The following is a 16,231-nucleotide window of genomic DNA, read 5'->3' on the forward strand; positions in this document are numbered from 1 at the left end:
GAAAATCTCTGTATTTGTGTACTCAGATTGCCAAGGCATCTGTTTCGTATTTGTAATGCATTTATATATTTTGATGATTTAAATTAAAAGGCGTTGATTTGACTTTTAGCTGAAATTTCCTCATTTATTTCATGGAATTTCTGCAGTCCTTCCAGTGCAAGTTTAAATGTGACAAATAAACTGTGGTCTTTACACAGTTCAAGTTTATTTTGAAATTCTTCAATTTCAGCAGTCAATGTCTTGCATTGATATTGAAGCTTTGTCTGTGAAGAGACATTTTTAGCATTCACTTCATCAACTTTTTTGTTAAATATCTGCTTCCATTTTGTTCAAATAGTTGTCAATTTCCTGGCGGATCTGTTTAATTTCTCTGATAGCATCTGTCTTTATTTCCTCAGCGGTTTAAAGACTGCTTTTTATTTCTTCCATGCAGGAAGCAAGATTTTTTCTAAGATTGTCAATTCTATGTTTGATTTCTATAAGTTCGTTACCGTCGCCATAGTTACTGGATACGTTTGACACGGGTTGAACCGTGCAAGAAGCATGATTTAGAACAATGCAATCTCCACATCCAACGCTATCGTGATCTTTACAGTAAAACTTTACTATCTCGTTCTCATGGACGTCGCAGAATTCCTTGAAATCGTCGGTTTGATCAAAACTTTTTGACAAATTGTCTTTGTGATTCTTTGTCCCGACAAACTTCCTATGTGCCTTGATACATGATGCACATATAAACTCATTACAGAACTTACAACACATCTCTGATTGCACAGCATCGCTGTCTCCCTGATATGACTGGCATTGAACAATCGATTCGTCATTGTCGGATGCTTCCAATTCTTTTCTACCGGGAACGTCCATTGAAATATTTGCAACGTGTATCCAGTACATCCGCCTTTGAAATATGTATGATGTAATCCCTATCTATTCCTAACCACTCGACAAGAGCCGTTTAATGATAATTATATAACTTATTATCAGGTCTTTACGTTTTTCTAGAAAATAGCAATGTTTATGCCATAATTATTACTGAGTTTGATTTTAAATGAAAGTAGTTTTAACACTGCCAGGCCATAAAGGAAAATTCTAATGGGAAAATAAATTAAACAGCTGACATTTAAATATATTTTTGTGATACAAATAGAGGTTAAAATGCCCACGGAGAATATTGAGCTCGCTGTAAGGTTAAACTTTTCGAACTAGTAAAATATGTAGCAAAATATTGTACTTATTGTTTAAATATTTATTAAAATTTCGTTTTAAAGTTACCAGTAGTTAAATGGTTTTAATTCGACTGATGTTTTCTCTCATCTAATGTCTCCTTAAACTTTGTCACACACATGTTAGGGCATCTTAAACAGACCTTGAAGGGATACTCAGGTAAATGAATGGAAAATATCAAATTAATTATATTTACTCAAATCACGCTCAAATTAAGTTTTTAGAAGTCCCAGCATGTTTTTTCTGTGTAAATACTATATAATGTGAGTTTGAAATGTAAATAAATCTACATACGTTGAACGAAATAAAGACGCATACAGAATCAACGAGTAGTTTTAAAACAAGTCAATTGACAATAAAAAACCCATAGATTTCTCGATTTCATTGTCACATCCGTGTTATTTTTGCCGTGTGGCGGCTGTAAAAGGTCTCCCCGTATATTTAATCAATGATGTTATATTTTCGATCCTTGAAGATCGTTCAGCACAACATTATTGTTGTGTATATATGTTATGTGGTACTTTTTGTTTCTTCTATTTGGCCTTTTTCAACTTGGGTGGTTCAAGTATTCCAACTTAAATACTGTATAAATCATCACCCTTAGGATATGTTGCCTGCTTTTTAAAATTTGTCTTTTGACGTCTTATCTGTGACATGCAGGATTTATAACCTCAGATCCCCTTTCAAAATTCCATTTTATTTAGTTCCGCCCATTGTTTTCTCGTTTAGGACACAAGTATTATTTTTACTTGGGGACCATACGCCGCTTTCATGAATGGCACTACTGTGTCACATTGAAGGTTCCATGATAACCGCCGTATGAACACATCTGCGGATGTTTGTAAATTCAAAATTGCACCATTTTCGTGTTAAATGTTAAATTCTGCTTAAGCTGGTGATAGGGGGCGTGGACGGTAACTTGCACTTTCCATTACTGTCCATGAACAGGCTCAATCAAACCGAGCCTGCAACATTTACAATTTTGTCGTGTTGTGCTTTCTTTAGGGATTCTGTATTTCTCGACATTTAGAAGTTAAAAAGCAGATTATGTTGATATTGTAAAACGTTGTAACGAGCTTAATGCAAAAGACAATAAGTAAGGTTCTATACTAAATTATATAAATTAAAGTACTTAGTATTTTCTTTAAAATTTCATTAATGCAAGAGACAATATATAAGGTGTCTAAACTAAATTAAAGTAAATATATAAATTAGACAAAGTATTTTCTATAAAATTCCATTAATGCAAGAGAAAATAAAGTAAGGATCTAGACTATATCATAGAAGAATTTTATAAATTTAAAGTAAATATTTATTATAAAACTGTATAAATGCCAGAGACAATAAAATACGCAAATCCATGATACGGTAATTCTTTTTAGGAATGTTTTTGGTATTGTAAGATATTGTAGTGAATGCAACATGTATGCAACATGTATGAATTTCAATAACAATTTCTTAACGAAAATGCTTCCTAGAGTTAACCTGCAATATGTGATATGTTCAATAATATTTTACAGCATAAATATATACTAAAATAGAAAAAAAGAAAGCTAAATAAATATATTGAAAATGAGTGCAAGCGTACTGAACTCGAAGTAATACATACACTATTAACAAAAGGTGTCTATTTTATTTAATGTTTTCATATGTTATCTCATACAATACTGAATACTAAATGTCAATTAAAATCAAAAGTTATTATAATTTTCAATTTGTAATACAATTATTATTATTATTTGGGAAAAGGAGCTAGGAAGTAATCTGATATGTTTGCATAAAAGTTATTCGCCAATACCTTCATCGTATCAGAAATTTCGAAAACATATTTCCAGTATATAAGACATATATTTTTTTTTATTTTATGCGTATTTTGATGCTATAAGATATATTCAAATCGATCACTACGATAACAAACATTGGTTTGCTTGTCTCCCAGCTATTAAGAAGAATAAGACTTTATGGGTAAAAATAAAAACTCGTGAAACGGTTTTATCAACTGAATTATTTTATTATCTCATTTTACTGCGGAATCAATTGCTTTCTTGATGTTAACTATTTTCGTGACATATAACACTGCGTTGTAAATGACAAACACATAGAACATTTATGAGGTTTTTTGTAGATATTGACCCTACTACTTATAATTTCAACGGCGTTCTGCCTGTCATTAATAGAAAAAATGCAAGGGTTCTTGTATATTGTGACTCAACATTTCATGAGGAGCTCTTGAAGATATTGACTTAACATATTATATTTTTTGAAATGTTTCTTGTCGATTTTTTATCTATTTTCTCTCTCAAACTTATCCCCTAGCATCCTTTTTGAAAGGATGAATGGGTATGCAAAAGAACAAGAGATATTTTAACCGAGGAGTTTGGATAACGCCTTTGCTGTACTGCATTTCATGAACATCAAATTCTGTATTGTGATTATTGAATGAAATGATACACCACTTTCTAACCATTGACAGGATTTTCTTTTGATATTTTTGCTTCGGTTTATTGTGTTATAATACTGGGAAAAATTCTTTATAAAAAAATATTTCCTAAACGTTTAGTTCCGAGCTGCTATCATTTTTAATTAAAATCAAGTCTATTGATAACGCTTTATGAGTATAAATGTGATATCTTTTACAGTTGGTTTCTTGGAAGGGCATTTGACAATAAGATAATGTCATTATTGAAAAAGAAATTATTTATTTATATAATTTATTTGTAAAACGACTCTGCAAGATGTCAAAGGAAGTGAGAACATTTTACATTATTATGTTAATTATAATTAGGGTGTGAATACGATTTTACACAAGTTTTGAACCTAACTACCTGACTTACAACCCAAACACTTCTGCAAATAGTGTTTAGCGGTCACGCTTTGTTTTAACTATTGTTAATTCCGTTTTGAAACTGTCTAAACATCGTCAATGTATGAGATATTATGTGATCTTAGCTTGGAATTGTTATTTTATATGCATAACATGCTGTTTGTATTGTTAAAAATCTGAAATCTCTCCGACATGTGCACGCAGTCACAATTATGTTGCTCTTAAAATGGCTATTCTCGTAAAAAATACACAGATGTTCGCCATTGTTTAAGAAATACATATTCATGTCAATATATTTCAAATAAAGTAAACAATCCAATGTCAATGTTGCTTATTTCCCTTTGAAAATATATATGTATAATGATCATTTCTATATTGACATTCAATGCATTTTAAAATTATATGTTTAACCAACTTATGTAAAAACGGAACAATTACATTAGCGTCTCCGGAAGTAATTATTTCTAGATACAAGTGGCGGTATTGCTTGTTCATATACTTCTTATTTAACAAGGAACCGTAGCACGAAGACAATTTGCCCACAAGATAACAATTTTTATTCGGATGAAAACTATCAAATATGCGATTATTAATATTATCTATTATTCTTCGTGTTTGTTCTTTTATTGGGAACCTAATTTAGAGCCTGTGGCCCGGTTAATTATGCACTTTTACATACTGGTAATGAAGTATCTTTAAGTAAATGGAAACTATAGTGTAACTTTATATGAGTTAATAAAACTTGTAATTATATCACTCGCAGTTAGTAAATGTGTTGTTTTTTGTTGTTGTTTTTTCATTTCCTTTTTCATTTGTAAAACAGTCATTTGTATTATATAGACAACATAAAAAGAACTGTCTGGAAATGTTTGACCGTACCACACTATTGTAATATCGATGTCAGAATTATCCTAATATTGTCATGCCAAGCACGTGGCTGCAACCACATTACTTAAAGTATGACGCGAGTATGATGGAATAATCTGACAATGAAGTTGTCATTCTATTCTTTACTTCATTTTCAATTTAACAATTTATTTGATTAGTTGGTCAACACAAAATAACCGTATTTGTAAATATCAATTTTACTTACATCATTTATAGAGCGTTTGCACCCATGTGTTTCAAGAACACCGATTTGAAAATAGAAATTTCTTAGTAATGTTTTCTTGTCTTTAATTAAAGGTCCAACGTTTGAGTTTTTTTCACCACTTATGAAATACTATTTTATGATGCACACCTGATGCACCAATTAAAGATTGACCATTCAATGGATAAAAGAAACGCAAATACGATCATTTATGCAATTTTAAGTGGAACATTTTACATAATCAACACTGACGTGTCAGATTGTTTTTTACACTTATCGTATAAATGTTCGCGTTGCTTTGTGTTTTGTTTCGGTTTTAAATATCATATTTTTATCCGAAATATGTTTTTTGTCAAGCTCAGGTACATGTAAATACATACTCAACATCATTTTACGAAGAATTTTAAACCTCTTTAGAACATGTAATAGCCAATTTAAAAGCACGAGCACAGCCAACATTGAACTGCTCTGAACTGTCACCAAATCTCACTCCAGAAATTGTCTTAGGGCATATCAAATCATTAAAAAAGCAATAAAGCTCTCTCGTTCGATATGATCTGCAATGTGCATATAAAATACGGTGGCCATAAGTTATTAACTACAATAACAGAGTTATTTAATCTTATAATACAGACAGGAAAACTCTCCCAAAATGTAAAATGGGTATGATTATACTTGTATTCAAAAACAATGGAAAGCCAAGAACACAACCTATAAATTACAGACCGATAACACTCCTGCCTTGGATTTATTAACTCTTTGGAAAAAAAATTAGGTATAACTAGTAAAATTTGGAGACTTGTAGTTGACGCACACAGAAATATATATAGTTGTGTCGCTACTAGAGGCCTTCAGTCTACGTTCTTACCAGTAAGACAAGGCATTAGACTAGGCATTAGACAAGGATGGACGATCTCTACTTGACTATTTAAATTGTTTATAGATGATTTGATATACGAAGAAGAAAATAGTGAATTAGGATTAAATATCCTTCATCTTTCTGTAGGGGCGACAACTCTTGCAGACTACATAGCCCTTTCAGCTACTAACCCCACCGGCCTTCAAGAAATGCTTAATATTATACATTAATATACATGTAGATACAGGTACAACATAAACCCACTGAAAAGTAACATTTTAGTATTTGGTAAAAAAACGAAAAACGCATCAGGTTCAACTATTAATAGGAGGTTGTCCTATTGATCAGGTTCATCGGTGTTAAACATGTAGGAATCTTCCTGAATGATAAACTAAATGACAAAACAAGGTCGAACGTGCATGCGAAAAAGCAAAAGCATCCCTTTTTTCTCTACTATCACTTAAAATAGACTCGGTTTCGCTTATTTCAAAAATGTATATACCTAGATTATTGTATGGATGCGAATCGTGGTCTAACCTTAATAACGGACTATAAACGACTTTATAGATTTGTTAGACTAGCTGCAAAAAAGATACAAGGGTTCTCTGTGCTAACACGAACGGATATGTGTCTTAGCATTTTAGGCTGGAAAAATATTGAATCTGAAATAGAGCTTAGGAAACTAGGGTTTTTAAGACAATTATGTGACACGCCAAACACAGTTTAACAAAACATGTGTTCAACGTGAGATTATCAATTTATGTATTACCACAGAAAAAAATCAGCGTGGTTTGGTCCCAGATACTGCAACTATTCTTAGAAAATATGGTATCTCAGTGTACTCAATAAAGTAGTGGTGTTTTTCCGTCAAAATAGTCATGGAAAATATTATGCAAAATAAAAATAAATATTTTTGAAACAAAAAAATGGACGCTGAGGATGATTAATGATGATGACTTTAATAGATTTTGTTTTTTACATACAAACATAGAGAGGTCAATTCTATGGGAATGTTCTTATAAATGTAAATACTCGTGTACTCAAATTATCTATATCTATTCGATAATTCTTTTGAGTTTTAGTATAAAATTCAGATTTCGAAGTAAATGTTATTTTCACTTTATATTTTCATGTTGCATTTGATCTGTACTTAACCAATATGTTATGCCTGTTATTACCACCAATGTTTCATATTTATGCAAAACTGTTTATATGTTTATTTGTTATTTTTCACTTTATAACATTGGTCATTTAAATGTGGATATAAAGAGTGTATATAGATGGTCATGTTCAATTTGTGAGTTAATTGATTTAAAAAACTGTACCTAATTTTATGAACATTTAATATCATTTTTGATACAGCAGAAACATGTTATCACTGCGTTTTTATAGGTTTGATTACAAAGTGTGATTTACCACCAACGTTATAGTAATGTACAAACATAATGTTTCTAGTTTGATCTTTATCAAAGTACTAAAGCCTGATACACACAGAACATTACTCTTGTAACATTTAACATGCAATTCACTTTTATCAATGTCCTTCCAAAAACGTTTATATTTATTTTCAAAATTGTCTGTTTGTTTACTTTGTTCTCTATATCTTACGAAGATGGAATCATAATCAAATATACATTTTACTCTATGTAACTAAATGGATAGAAATATATATGTATGTGAAAAAATAGTAATTTAATTATTCAGAAGAATTTTCAACAGCAACCAACATTAGTCAAGTTTCCCTTGGGAAACTAAAGTTATATATTTCATTTATTTCTACAATCGTGCCAGTAAACTGAAGTAAAAGCCCTGTTTTGTTTTCCAATATAGCATATTGCATTTGATTAATTTTGGTAATAAAAGCTCCTAACTTTGCGACAGATTGTTAATTGTATTTACTGATTTCCTTTCAAACACAAATTGGTAATTCTAATCTGAAACTTGATTATCTTTCTTTAAGGAGAACATAAACATCAATTAGCACTTATAAAAATCATTATTAAAAAATTTTAAGGGAGGGTTATTTTTTATATATTTCTTATCTAGGGCAAATACCTTATCTTTTCTTTGTCAACTTTTCATGTAAAGTTACTAAAAGTACGCAATACTATGTTGATGCTAAAATCAAATTAATGGATATAAACCATGCATGTTAAGTTGATGCGAACGAGATTGTCCAGATACTGTGGTGTAAGATAGCAAAATAGAGAGTAAGAAAAATTCGAAAAATATGTTGTCTCATATATGCCAAACAAAAGTGCCACTTTTCTTTTATTTTATAAAGTATATATGTTATGAAGTATAAGAAGCTGGGTCATATGGCGGCTGATTTCTGCCAGTTTGTGTCTTCGTGTCTTCGCCTCTTAAAAGTCGAAGGCAAGACACGAAGCCACGCTAATATGCTTATTTATCGTGTCTTCGCCTTCGAATTTTGAGTGCGCCGACACGAAATCAGACACGAAAGATTTTAGGCGAAATAATGATATTTTAATAGGAGAAGACACGAGATCATTTTCTGTGAAAGGATAGAAATCTTTGTATCGGCGCTCTTTATTTGTCCTGTCGCCGTATCTTTGCCTCAATATGCAAATGTCGAAGACACGATAAATTGCAAATTTATCAAGTCTTCGTGACGGCATGCTATTGCCTTGAAAGACAAAGACAGGATAAACTGTGCAATTATCGTGCCTTTGCCTTTTTATAAGAAACCGCCAACATGATAATTCTTCAGAAGTACATCTTGCGTATTCGCCTATTAAAATATTGTTATTTCGCCAAATATGTAACGTGTTTCATTAAATTGCGCCCATTTTGTGCCCTACGTGCAAAAGTCGTGGGCTTCGAAGTTTGAGGGGCGAAGACACGACACGGCAGAAATCAGCCACCAAAGGGTCAGAATTCGGACGACTGTGTAAGGTTAATATTATGTTTTTTTTTTAAATGACAGATAAGTGTGCATGTTAGTACTTTTTTTCATTTTCCCTTTTTCTTATTAAAGTCGCAATCCTACTGAATGTTTATGAATATAATTATTTAACAAAAACCTTTGTTTTAAAAGTAATCAAATGTTTACTTTGCAAAACACGATATTCGAACCAGACCAAAAAACTAATCGTACTAATACAGGACATGATAAAAAGTCAAAACACTAAAAAACATTTTTGTTATGGTTTATATATAATGATACTAATTTATTTCAAAGTTTATATGCACGGAATGGACAATGAACTGACAATTTATTATACTCGGCTTAAAATATACTTAAACATATTAACGGTATACAAATCTTTGGGATAACTAGGAAAGCAATATCGATAAAAAAACAGTGAATTATTCCATTATCAATACACTCAGGAAAAATGTTTGTAAATTCTTAATTATTGAAAATCAGGAAATGAAATATGATAAGAGGATTTTCCCATTATTCACGAGAAGAGACTTTCTAGAGACTGCAGTATTATGAACTGGAAAAATTATTATTTATAATAAATTTATGATTTTATACTAAAATCTGATAATTAAGTGTTTATTTGTTAAAAGCATCCTCTTGTTTTTTGAGCAGTTATTTAAAGAAAAAAAACGTGCTAAAAGCAGATTTGTTGAAAACCATTCTTACAATTAGATATATATTTCCGTTTGTAAAACCATATATTTATATCCACATCGTCATTCCCTGATTCTTTTTATTAATTTGATTGTGTTATGACCCACATAAAAAATTATATTACGTTTTTCTTTAACGTCAAAATCATGTCATTTTGTCAACAATTCGTGGAAATAATACAAGGTGATTGTTTTTAATCAATTGTGCATCGAAAACAATAGGGTTTTATGTCAACGAAAATCGTCAAATTTTGACGTGCATCTGTTCACAAAGATTAAAATCTAAAAGAAATTAATGACACATTTCAGTAACGATCATGACAACATTTTGCAGGGTCAGTTTTAATAGTCGAAGACGGCTGTTCATTTAGCATTTTAAAGCAGCTGATTGATAATGCGGAGGTAATAAAATCTCCGGTTTGACATAATGTTTTTTATGTTCATGTCCAATAAAGTAATCGAATTCGAGTGTCATGTATTACAAAGTATTATTTCAGATACTTTAAAATTAGTTGTCTTTCGCATCTGCTAGTTGAAAACAATAATGTTTTAATAATATCAAGTTATTTGCTGCAAACAACACACGTTAGCTCACGACCTTGGATATATGGCGGGCATTTCAATGTACCACATATTCCTTCTACAAGGTAAATAACCCGTCCATCTGTGTTGGCTACTCCGCCAGCAAGCATTTCAGCATCACTATCCAGACATATATATTCAGAGGCAGACTTATGACCATGAGCACCAGAAACAAGATATCCGCTAAAGTATTGAAATTCAGAATAAATTAACTGCAATAAGGTATCTTCTTAACAGATTTTTAAGATAATTCATAATAAATATCACATTATTCTTTAAAAATAGTTTACAAGCCAGCTGAATAGTTCAATCTCATTCCTACCAAATAATTGTTTCAAATTAAGAAATATAGGCCTGTCCCAAATTATGCAAACGTTTAAATTAAAAATAAAAGTAATCTTAAATGTTTTTAACATCAATGGTAGTACTGCTTTTTGTTCTTGTTATCAAAACATAACTCGTAAGTTGAACATTTTCTTCAAAAGAACATGTTAATCGTATTTTTGTATTAAATGTTCTAAACGTAAGTAATACCTGTACTCTTTTGTCCAACCAGAAAAACACTCAAGACGTCCAGGGAACATTGCTACACTTGAACGCAAAGATCTGCAGAATGAACATGGAGCATCCTCGTCATGTAAATTTTGTTTGAAGTATTTACTGCCCCCATTGTAATGGTACTCACTGAACTGATATTCTGCTCCGTATATCTAAAGTAACAGGAAACATCTTTCTTAAATTATTATTTCATCAATTATCGTTCTTGTGAGATACCCTTCTAAAAGCTTTCGTCCCATTGATCTTTGTTCTTATATTATCAGTCAAGTCATCCCATATGACTGGATATTTAACGGAGTTGCGTTCCAAGATTACCCTTTCTTGCTTAATCTTTATTGAAATATTTTACAGACATAAAAATGTGTTATTTAGATAAACGATTGCCTTAACAGTGGTAGCAGTTTCAAAGTAAATTGGTCAACACTTACTCGTGCACCCGATGCAATATTGTCTTCGTAGTATCCCCATTGTGGTTGTTCCGAGAGACACAACCAGTTCGCTGCACCCCCAGTAGCTATGTTATCTGATCCCGCAACGTAACCTGAGTTATTAAATAAGTAAACAATTTTCGTTCCTATGATATTTTGTTCACAAAAAATGACTACAAATTTTCAATATAGAAAGAAACGTTACTTGTTTCAAGTTTTCACGCATTCATTTGATACTTACTTCGGAATGGAATCTTATTTTATAGCAGTATCTAAAATGAAATAAAAGAAAATAAAGTTTCATTTTAATAAGATAATATTTTGAGTCGAATAAATAAAAGGAATAAATAACCTTTGTAGACTAGCTCATTATCTGTCGGACAGGATGTACGTCCCCATCTGATATACGATGATCCAGAATCTGTTTAATGAATAAATACATTCCACATGATTATTCCTTACAAGTTCAATATGATTTAAGTGAATATGATTTAATTCTTGAAATAATCTAAGGAAGTAAAGTAAAGTAAAGTCAAGTAGAGTAGAGTAAAGTAAAGTCAAGTAAATAGTAAAGTAAATAGTAAAGTAAAGTAAGTAAGTAAAGGAAGTAAGTAAAGTAAGTAAGTTAGTAAGTAAGAAACTAAGTAAATTTTATTAGATTGACATTGTGTTATATACAATATAAGAAACATGCATATAAAAAATTAAAACACCAGGCCATTATTGGCCTATAAGTCACTTTAAAGTACAGACTATTCATATAACTGATTTACAATTAATTCGAAAAAAGCATGTAAAGCATAGAAGAATTAATCGGAAAAACAGTGGTCAATCAGTTTGTAACACTTTATTTTCAAAATATAATCTCCGCAAAACTTACTTTCCTTTACATTATATCACTTGACCGGGAAAAAAGAAAACGTCAGTTTTTTACCTTGATTGTGACTCTTTTGTAGGTATTCAAGCTGTTGGGGGAGAGTTTAACACATTCACTGATAGTTCTAGTTTTAATGAGATTTTTAAAGAAAATTACTTGTAAATATTATAAAGCATTTACCTTGCAATTCACGCCAAAATTTTAATAGCGTTTTGTCGTTCTGTTTTTAATTTGTTTTCATATATTTATAAACATATGTTTGTACTTGTTTGATATTTATTAAAACCAATTATATTTGCATTAACCGGTTTACTCATATTGTTTCAGAATATTTGTGGACAAGTTTCTGCACTAACTTGACATAAAAGGAGTGAACGAATGATGAACATCTGTATAAAATAAAATCTTCTCTGACCTGTATGCTGTAGCTGCGTCTCAAGTGAACTTATTTTCGTTTTCAGATGCTCGACCTGACAAGAAAACAGACAGATTTATTGAAAACGGTATTTAAATATATTATTCTCTGATAACCAGTTTTCCTTTACGAATTTACGAAACAATTGTAATGTTAGCCAATCTAGGCAGACATCTGTATTAAAATTAAATTCAATTATCATACTAGTTTTCTATCAGGAAAAACTACAATTATTAAAAAGATCAAATGTGTTTTGAAACGATCCTGATTGTCATTTATAATGTACATACTTATCATCTGATATATAAGAAAGTGTAACAAACCTCTGAAATCACTGCACGAAGCTCGTCCAAAGCATTGCCTTCAAGTAAAATTCTCTTCTCCACTGAGCGTGCAGGTGTTAGAACTAGGAGAACAAGAACTGTGACACTCTTGCAGTGACTATAATTTATCATTTTTACAGACTTATTGTTAAATTGTACGTCCCTTACTTAATTATGTTCGTACAGTAGCCTATATTTCCCTACAGTTGACAATGATAAGACTGATTAAAGTTTTTGCCAAATAAACAGTTTAGTTAACACCTTTGCTGACATTCAATTTGATGATAAGATGAATCAAAATCCATAGCGCTGAAAGTCGTTTTACTTAAATTGTATAAATTTTAAAAAGAAGAGTTCTGCAAGATCGCTGTTATTTTGCAAAACTTAAGTTGAACATAAGATTCATTTGATTCGTTTCTTTTTAGGTATCTTTGTGTAAAAAGTTGGTATACTACATTGTCCCGTTTGGGAAATTGCAACACACACAAAACTCAAAACAATATAAACACAAAAATACGATGTAGAAAATTCGATATAACGAAACAAAGATGGTAAAATGTCAAAGATACGATAATGTAAAGTCACAAGTACGATTTTGAAAAGTCGAAATAACAAAACTTATGACTGTAAATTAATTATTTTTGATAATACATCATTTGTATTGGAAAGAAACCCCAAAACGATTTGTCATCATGATAGTAATCAAATGTTTTAAGTTGCATAAGTAGTTTAACTTTTGCCATAGAAGGAAGCTATCCAAGTAGCTTACGGAACTTCATTTGATTTTCTCTACAAGTGCCCGCTTAATCCTGAGATACTGAACGAAATATTCCTATACCAGTTAAGGTTGACATCTTACAAAATAGATAAATACAGAATCCCTAAAGAAAGCCCAACACGGCAAAATTGAAAATGTTGCAGGCTCGGTTTGATTGAGCCTGTTCATGGACGGTACTGGAAAGTGCAAGTTACCGTCCATGCCCCCTAGCACCGGCTTAAGCAGAATTCAACATTTAAACATGAAATAGTAAAATTTTGAATTTAGAAACATCCGCAGATGTGTTCATACGGCGGTTATCATGGAACCTTCAATGTGACACTTTCGTGCCATTCCATGAAAAGCGGCGTATGGTCCCCAAGTAATAAAAAGCGTGTGCCCTAAACGAGAAAACAATGGGCGGAACTAAATAAAATGGAATTTTGAAAAGGGATCAGAGGTTATGAAGCCTGCGTATCACAGATAAGACGTCAAAAGACAAATTTAAAAAGCAGGCAACATATCCTAAGGGTGATTCAACATTATTCAAGTCAATCATATAGTTGTTTTTATTATGTTATTTTGGTAATGGCACTGCTGCTATCGTTGATTTAATTTAGTATTAGCTAATGCACGCGATATGACGTCGCTGATGATTAATGAACTTACCTACTTACTTACCTACTTACTTACTTACGTACGTACCTACCTACTTTCCTACCTACCTACCTACCTACCTACTTACTTGTTCTTTTGTTGTTGTTTTTTGTATGTTTTGTTGTTGTCTTTTATTTCTATCTTTTTCAAAAATATATTTCAAAAAGAAATACCCAACCTCATATACTTTTGAAGAAATTTCAACCAATATTTACAGAAACAGTGTCACTAAGTGCTCACATTGCCAGGTTTTCGTTAAAACTTTATGACAGAGTGATGGCCCTTTTCTTTTCCCAACATAATATGTAATAGCATGTTATATCGATATTCCTCTATGAGTAATTTAAAATGAACTTTTATTGAGTTAAACTGTTAAACTGTACAGTTTCTCGCCACAATACCCAATATTAATTACATGTTTTACAAAGTATAGATTATATGTGTTTAGTTCAGTGTAAGATCGGAATATATTTCAACCAGTGAGCATCAAAAGGTCAATTTTACGAGTGGCGCTGTGAAATATAAACTTTTGGTGTTCACGAGGTGAAATATATTTTGATCTTACACTAAACTGACCAAATGTTTTTTATATTATATGCAAAGAAACCTTTTAAAAGACTTTTTAACCTAAAAGTAAATGAAAAGTGCGCCAAATAATAATACAACTTGACTTATATATGACGTCACGTCATTAAGTTGGTTTCCACTACATCTGGGATGTGACATCGAAAGTAAAACCTGAAAGACAGCATCAATATAAAATATATGGACACGTGACAAAAACACATGAAACACATTGTCACGGACAACATTTGTTCGTCAGTGTATACATTGGTGTCTTCGATGTCAGGTGTATGTAAATTGCCTAATAACGATCATATAATCATAGATCATCTACGAACCCTTGCAAAGATAATATTATAAAAATGTGTGTTGTTGTGGTTGTTTATTTTTTGTTTGTCATGTTTTATGTTCACTCCTATACTTTTTTCATCATGTTTGTAAAACAAACAAATTAAATATTTTGAAAGATATATCATGCTGAAATTAAACATTCTAAATACTTATAATGTTAAGATATGGAAAATATAATATAACTGACTAAGAATACATTCATATATTCATATGCATGTGTGAGTGAGATTATTTTGTGGTTATTTATATTGGTGATATTGCATTATAAAATATTTTTTTATATATTTTTTGCTTCGTCTTGGATTACTAATTATTACTTTAGAACTTGGATGTTATAACAATACAATATTAAATAACAATTTAGTTAGAAATCCAAAAGCTTAAAAATGCTAAATTTAAAATATTAATTATGTCAATGGATTTAACGTTCGTATTCTTTGGAACGGTTTTCATGGTAAAAAGAAAAAAAATCAGACCATCGATTTCATACAAAATTTAATTTGTCAACATTATAGTATTAGATGATGTATTTTAAATTGTGACATGTACTTAACTATATAAAGTCTAAATATTAAGATTTATATTTTAATTATTTTATAGCTTATATTTATTATGGAACCTAACTTTTTAAGACAAATGGAGAGCTTTCATCCCCTTATACTTGATGTTATTGAGTTGTTTTATCTGTAAGTTTTTATATATTATACTCGCTTACCACTATCCTTCATGGATGGGCTCAATCAAATCAAGCCTGCAATATTTTTTAATATTGCCTATTTAAGGTGTTCTGTATGTTTCCTTTTTCCATTTTGACAATTGTATAATTATTGACACGATTATTAGGACAGTCACGAATATGCATTAGCTGTCATTTTTGTCTTACATAGTGCGAGAAATATATCATTTATCATGTTTATTACCGTAACCTTTAAGCTTAACATACATGTACATGTATATTTTTAAATCATCATATACTAAGCTGCCTTAAGTGATAAAATAAAAAATAAATATCGGGAAATAAATTTTATGCGAGACGAATATGAACTAAATTGTACCGTGTGTGACATTAAAAGAAATGATGACTTAAAATTCTTTACATTTACAATTGTAGACCAGACA

General features: G+C 30.8%; 1 protein-coding gene across 1 annotated transcript; it reads right to left on the reverse strand.

Moving 5' to 3' along the window:
- Positions 1–9,271: 9,271 nt before the first annotated feature.
- LOC132743769 (uncharacterized) lies at positions 9,272–12,981 on the reverse strand. Its single transcript, XM_060732331.1, has 6 exons — positions 12,784–12,981; positions 12,461–12,515; positions 11,521–11,589; positions 11,169–11,281; positions 10,717–10,892; positions 9,272–10,365 (listed from the first exon to the last, which is right to left on the reverse strand). The coding sequence occupies exons 1-6, from the start codon at positions 12,913–12,915 to the stop codon at positions 10,164–10,166; spliced, it is 747 nt and encodes a 248-aa protein (XP_060588314.1). The 5' UTR covers positions 12,916–12,981; the 3' UTR covers positions 9,272–10,163.
- Between the last annotated feature and the right edge of the window lie 3,250 nt (positions 12,982–16,231).

The sequence above is a fragment of the Ruditapes philippinarum genome, unplaced genomic scaffold (genome assembly GCF_026571515.1).
Source record: "Ruditapes philippinarum isolate M1 unplaced genomic scaffold, ASM2657151v2 ctg7868_1_1_1_1, whole genome shotgun sequence".
Lineage (NCBI taxonomy): Eukaryota > Metazoa > Mollusca > Bivalvia > Venerida > Veneridae > Ruditapes > Ruditapes philippinarum.